The following is a 7,481-nucleotide window of genomic DNA, read 5'->3' as shown; positions in this document are numbered from 1 at the left end:
AATTTTTATTGGAGTTTAGTTGCTTTACAATGTGTTAGTTTCTGCTGTACAACAAAGTTAATCAGCTATACACATACATATATCCCCTCTTTTGGATTTCCTTCCCATTTAGATCACCACAGAACACTGAGTAGAGTTCCCTGTGCTATACAATATGTTCTCATTAGTTATCTGTTTTATAGATAATAGTGTATATATGTTTTAAATGAAAGTAACAACTTATGAAAAAATGTCTGTGAGAATGAAATTAAGTTAGGTATAGAGGGTTAAACAGTTGTTTGGGAGATTGGGATTGACAGTTGTTTTTAAGCCACTATACTTAAACAAATTTCATTCTCACTGACATTTTTTTTCATAAGTTGTCACTTTCATTTAAAACCTGTTTCTATAGCATGCACACACACTCATTCATACACTTTTCTACAAATGTGTGAATAGGATCCAATGCATATCATACATGCTCTTTATGCTTTCCTGCACTTTTTTTCACCTTGTCTACAGTTCTTTCTTACTAAAACCTTACAAACTTGCCTCTGATCAGCTAGTGTAATGATGATTCATTATTTCAATGGCTGCATAATATGTCATGGTAGGACTTTGCTACTCATAATTTTGAAGGTCTTTTATAATCTTTGTTATTACATTGCTGTTATAACAAGACTACAAAAATACTGTGGGATATCAAATTAAAACTGTGGTTCTAACCAAGAGCAATCTTCTCCCAGAAGACACTGAGCAATGTTTGGAGAAATATCTGTCTGTCACACTGAAAAGTCATGGGCAAAGGCCAAGGATGTTCTAAACGTCCTGCAGTGCACAGGACAGACACACAACAGAGAATGATCTGCCCTAGAATGTCAATAGTTCTGAGCCCCAGAAACCTTGAGTTAAAAAACTTTGGTGCTTTTATTATCTATACATTTCTTTAGATTGTTTCCCCACATTTGTAACACTTATTAGTTCTACCAGAAAAAAATAGAGTACCCCTTTGTTACATGTTTAAAAGTTCCAACTCCAATTAATGTGACAGCTCTTCAAATTTTCCCCAGGCTTGTGGGTGTGAGAGAGATTTTTGTTCTTTTCCAAACTATCACCAAGTTTGAGCACATATTCATATATTTGATCAACATTTTCATTTGGCTGTTGTTATTATATACCCATGTATTGTATGCCTAATGTTCTATCATTATCAGCCATTGAAATTATTTTTATTTATTGTTTTTCTCAACTGACTTTTGGTGGTGATTTGGCCATAAAAGTGTTTTACATTGTATTTAATTAAACCTGTCTATCTTCTACCTTCTAAGTTTCTCACCTTAGTTACAATAGTTTGACCCTTCCATAGATTTTAATGTGTAGTTTTGTAGATGTTTACCTAAAAAGTATTGGTTATTTTACAGTGAATAGGTAATCCCCCTGATTCACTATAAAAGAGTGGTTACATGGGTTTAAATATATATATATTTACTTACTTATTTATTTATTGGCTGTGTTGGTTCTTTGTTGCTGCACACGGGCTTTCTCTAGTTGCGGTGGGCGGGGGCTACTCTTCATTGCAGTGGGCAGGCTTCTCATTGCAGTGGCTTCACTTGTTGCGGAGCACGGGTTCTAGCCGCATGGGCTTCAGTTGTTGTGACACGTAGGCTCAATAATTGTGGCTTTCAGAGTCTAGACTGCAGGCTCAGTAGTTGCAGCGCAATGGTCTTTGTTGCTCCACCACATGTGGGATCTTCCCGGACCAGGGCTTGAACGCCTGTCCCCTGCATTTTCAGGTGGATTCTTAACCACTGAGCCACCAGGAAAGCCCGGTTATGTAACCATAAAAACCAACAGATCAAATAAATACTGGATAAGCACAGGGAAAACAAGTCATCTTCTTTTTGGTGTTAAGAATAGCCAACGCATGTTGTATTTTGTATGTTATCTTTTGAGAATTTTTGGTTTATTTTCTTTGATCAGTTTTCTCTTCAGGCATCCAATCCATAAGATGTTTCACACCATAAACTTATCACCGCTTTTGTCTTAGACAAATGTCTTTTCTCTATCATTATTTTTGTTTAGCATCAGATGGAGTTAATCACAGTTGGAATGCTGCCAAAAACCAATGATGCTTTAACTTCATCAAAGTCTCTCAGGAATCACCTCAGCTTATGAGATATTTTCTTTGTCATGTCCATTTCAGTCCTCTCTCTCTCTCTCTGTTTATGGAACAGATTGTTTATGCTTATTTAAATATAAAGCAGAAAAATGGACATGCAAATACGTAGCCCCAAGTTTATTTGTCCATGACACTTAAGATAGAAATTTATGGGTAACATTTCTAAATTATTTAGAGAAAGGATGCTAGATCTGGATGATCTGAATTGTATCTTCTCAAAGTCTTACAGTGAAACAGTGTTTGAGGGAGTGAAAAAGACATGGACATAACACTGGTAAGGAGGCCTGGGAATGCTCTGTGTGTGTGTGTGTGTGTGTGTGTGTGTGTGTGTGTCTATGTGTGTCTGTGTGTGTCTGTGTACCTTGTGAACTTAAAGCAGTCCTCAGAGTACCTGGAATTATATATTCTGAGGCGATTCATAATAGAGGGTACATAACTCAAACAAGTAAAGTACTAAGGAAGGGATCGTTTTCAATTCAGTGGATGCCTTTGCAATGAGATTAATAAAATGCAATATGTACATAGTGTGGACAATCGATTCCCTGTAACTTGAAGTCTGAGCAGCAGTAGCAGGCCACCTCTTTCCTCAACATTTTCTATCATCATCTCTTTTCATTCTAGGCCTTGCTCATTTCGCTCCACACACTGGCTTATTCCGAGCCTTGATTTTCTAAAACAGACATCTTTCCTGGGGCCTTTGCACTCCCTGTTCCTTCTGCCAGGCACATACTTCCCCAATAACCTTGTGTCTCTCTCATTCTGCTTTGAGGTGTCTTTTAAAGTGTCACCTTGTTTGCATGCCTTAGTTGAACTCCCAACAAAAAGAACACCTTCTAATCACTATCCTTATACATGTTTTCCTTTTCTTCATTACATCTGAGCTATCAGATGTTATATTCTTTTTATTTGATTGTATTCTTTCTTCACCATTAGACTGTAGAGACATTTTTAAGTATCCCTATTCTCTGGCCATGCCTGAAATATGGTCTATATTCAATATATATTCCTCAAATTCACAAAACATATTCTCAAAAAACAGAAGTATACATTGTGCTTGGATAACAGGTTGACAGTGAAAAGGAATTCCTATAATAATGGAGTAGGGAAGCTCTTCACGGGGACCAGACTATACATCAAATATGGAAATTAATATTGAGTCTAAAATATAAACAGAGCATTTGTTCTAGGTTATTAATGCTTGCTTTTGTGAAAATTAGGTTTTTTGCTGTTTTGTGTGTGTGTGTGTGTGTGTGTGTGTGTGTGTGTGTGTGCTAGTTAGCTCCAACATATGGAACCAGGGAATAACACACAAATTTCAGAATTTATTCTTCTGGGATTCTCAGAGAAACCGGAAGTGCAATCCCTCATATTTGGACTTTTCCTCTCCATGTACCTAATCACTGTGTTTGAAAACCTGCTCATCATCCTGACTGTAAGCTCAGACTCCCATCTCCACACACCCATGTACTTCTTCCTCTCCAACCTGTCCTTTGTAGACATCTGTTTCACCTCCACCACCATCCCAAAGATGCTGTGGAACATCCAGACACAGAGCAAAGGTATAACCTATGAAGGCTGCATCACCCAGATGTATTTTTATATACTCCTTGCAGTAGTTGATGACTTCCTCCTGACTGTGATGGCCTATGACCGGTTTGTGGCCATCTGCCACCCCCTGCACTACACTATCATCATGAACCCCCAACTCTGTAGATTACTGGTTCTGGTGTCCTGGATCATGAGTGTCTTGAATTCCTTGTTACAAAGTTTGATGGTGTTGAATCTGCCTTTCTGTGAAGACATAGAAGTCCCCCAATTTTTCTGTGAACTCAATCAGGTGGTCCAACTTGCGTGTTCTGATGCCTTTCTTAACAAAATGATGATATATTTTACATCCCTGCTTCTGGCTGGTGGTCCCCTCACTGGGATCCTTTATTCTTACTCTAAGATAGTTTCCTCCATACATAGAATTGCATCAGCTCAGGGGAAGTATAAAGCATTTTCCACCTGTGCATCTCACCTCTCAGTTGTCTCTTTATTTTATTCTACATGCTTAGGAGTATCCCTTAGCCCTGCTGTTACCCACAGCTCACACACAAGCGCAGTTGCCGCGGTGATGTACACTGTGGTCACACCCATGCTGAATCCTTTCATCTACAGTCTGAGGAATAAAGACTTAAAGAGGGCTCTGAAAGCATTCTTTGGGACAGCAGCTATAAATGGGATACTTGTCCTGAGTCTGAAGATGTGCCCTTGATAAGCAACCCAGCTAGAAATTGTTTTTCCTAGATCCCATTGTGGAAGTAGAACTTATTCCTTCTATTGATTTCCATGAGTGTCCATTTTCTTTGACTTCAACATCTGTATACAATTTAAGTAAATCACTTTCTTAAGATGCCTCCTCAGCCTGACAGATAAACAGTTTTCCCTTTTATCCTTTTTCCTACCCCACAAAGTTTTTTCTCCCTCTTTTGATAGGAAATACTTGTAAATTTTCATCTCTTTCTTTGGACAACAAGGATTTTTTAAGAAAAATCTCTTTTCAAATGATATACATTTTCTCAAGTAATTTTTCTCTTGTTATCATGAAAGGGTAGACATGATTTCTATCACTCATATGAAAAAAGAAACTACATTAGATCACCAAGGATATTTATGTAATTTAACAATAGGGGAAAATCTAAGACCACATTTTTTCACATTTGTGTAAGTCATTCATTGTGTATCACTACCTTAACTACTCTTCCTGATAATGTAGTCTTTAACAGTGTGCACTATGACTGGTTATTGAGTTTTATCTTCTCCTTATGGTTATGTTTTCCTATTCAGCTCTGTGTCCACAATGCCTACCATAGTGACTGGCAAAATGATTACTAAATATGTGTCTCCAAGTTGATTCTACAGAGGAACACAAATTGGAATGAATAGATTGAATTTATATTGCTTCTGAGTTAGAGACCTTAAATACAATGAAATGAAATTTTAAATTATACTTTCTATTACTAATTAAAATATTTATTTTTCATGCTATACTCTACTCTTTAAAGTATAGAAGATTGATGTTCATGTGTAAGGGAGCTTTTTATTGATTAAGCATTGATTGTCATGTTTATACTTTTTTATAATTGAATTATTATTTTCTTTCTGCTTGAAAACTTTCAGTGCTACCTACAAAACATGATCCTTCCTTTGCTCTAAATGAAATATTTCCCATTTTCTAATTTTGTAATAACCACTTAGAGGACAGTGAATAAACAATATAAATATGGTCATATACTATATATACCATATGTATATACACTATATTTAATAATTATATTGATATATAGTATATTTTATTATATCATATTATATTTATTGTATCCTCATGCCCAAAGGATGACTTGATACAGAGCTTAAATTCTTGTCCAGTCATGTGATTCAGGATCACAGGTTTTGCTCAAATGTGCATCTTTTTCCTACCCATCTTGTTTAACTCGAAGGGCACCTCAAAGGAATCACTTTTTAAAACAGATATCTGAAGAACACCTCAAAACAAAGTTCCATTTCCAAATATCAAAACAAATATCTACAGTGAGAAGCAGATTATTATAATTGCCCTCCATTCTTTTTGTTTTTATTATTGTATCAGTTTGCTAAGGCTGCATAACAAGCCATTCTAAAAGCAAAATAGTAATCTCTTGCCTTCATCATCAAATGGGATTGTATGGTGGGGAGTGGTTCTGATCTCTGCTGGGCACCTCATATGTGTATATTCAGCTGTGATTTTCTACTGTATGTTTTGTAATCTAATCCATGATGTTGTATGAATCTATAGTGCACTTCTCTTCAATCAATATATGGTAATTTTACTCCATCTACACATTTAAATCAATCTTCTGGCTTAGACATGCAAAAAAAGATTTGTCAAATGTGAATTTCCCTACTTTAATTCCACTGTTTCTAAATACATATATGACACATTGCATTCTTTCCAGTGATAAGATATGTCATCTCCCACCCTGTTAATGGTGATTCAGCTACTTGTGCTCCAGATCCAACCCTGAGTCATGCACCACTAGAATTGTTAAATTCTAATTAACTAATATGAGTGTAATTGCATACAATAAACATAACATCTTAAGTGTCCAATTTTCTGAATTTCTGAGTTATACAAAATTATGACATTTTTCCAAAGAAGACATACGGTGAACAACAGGCATATGAAAAGTTGCTCAACATCACTAATCATCAGGGGAATGCAAATCAAAGCCATATTGAGGAGAGAATGGAATAGCCCTGAAGTATTAAAATTTTGCCTCAGCAGTCTTCACCTTGAACTAGTAGCTGAGAAGCTCTGTCTAATTTAAACCCTAGAATTGTTCCTTGAAATATATTGTAATGAAATTATAGACATATTTCATATGCCAAGGTTGAAAATGCACTGATATTATTATCAGATATTATTATCTATTCTCAAGTTATAAAAGTTATTGAAAATCAAGTTGTTAACACTGAACACATATACTAAAACATTCAGTCTGTTGCCTAATACCCAGAGCAATAGAAATAGGATTATTCTCTCAACTTCTCCTTATCCTAAAATCTAAGCTACTGAGAATCTTAGAATATTCAGCCAAAGAATTGGAAAGAAAAAAAAAAGATACTTCCTCCAAGGAGTTGACTTTGATTTTTAAAAATTGATTTAACTATATCAAAAAATGTTAAACACCTTATAAATGCATAGAGAGGAGTAGAGTGACTTTAATGACTCCCAATTACATTTTTTTCACAAAGTTATGAGTATTTTGATTTTTCTTATTTTTGGTTATCTGAATTGCTTAGATTTTCTGCAATAAATGTATATTATGTTTTAAAAAATAAAAAATAAAACTTTCAAAAAAAAAACAAAAAATAAACATATTGAGAAATCACCTCACACCTGTTCAAATGGTTTTATCAAAAAAAAAAAGGAAGAAATAACATGTGTTGTTGAAGATGTGGAGCAAAGGGAACACTTGTGTACTGTTATTTGGAATGTAAACGGGTACAACCACTATGAAAAAATAGTAAAGAATTTCCTCAAAAAATTAAAAATAGAACTACCAAATGATACAACGAATCCAGTTGTGTATTTATCCAAAGAGAATGAAAAGACTAACTCAAAAAGGATACATGTACCCTATGTTCATAGCAACATTATTTAAGATAGTCAAAATAAGGAAGCAAACTAAGTGCCTTTCAAAGGATGAATGGATTTTTTAAATATTGTATATACATTTTACAATGGAATATTATTCAGCAAAAGAAAAAGAAAGAAATCTTGCCCTTAGTGGCAACATGC

At 35.1% G+C, this 7,481-nt stretch overlaps 1 protein-coding gene across 1 annotated transcript; it reads left to right on the top strand.

Moving 5' to 3' along the window:
- The first annotated feature begins 3,446 nt into the window (after positions 1–3,446).
- On the top strand, positions 3,447–4,415 carry LOC130836808 (olfactory receptor 7A10-like). The gene has a single exon (XM_057709373.1). It carries the CDS (start codon positions 3,447–3,449, stop codon positions 4,413–4,415), a length of 969 nt encoding a protein of 322 aa, XP_057565356.1.
- The last annotated feature ends 3,066 nt before the right edge of the window (positions 4,416–7,481 follow it).

The sequence above is a fragment of the Hippopotamus amphibius genome, chromosome 15 (assembly GCF_030028045.1).
Source record: "Hippopotamus amphibius kiboko isolate mHipAmp2 chromosome 15, mHipAmp2.hap2, whole genome shotgun sequence".
NCBI classification, from domain to species: domain Eukaryota; kingdom Metazoa; phylum Chordata; class Mammalia; order Artiodactyla; family Hippopotamidae; genus Hippopotamus; species Hippopotamus amphibius.
This window is presented reverse-complemented; position numbering and strand designations above follow the sequence as displayed.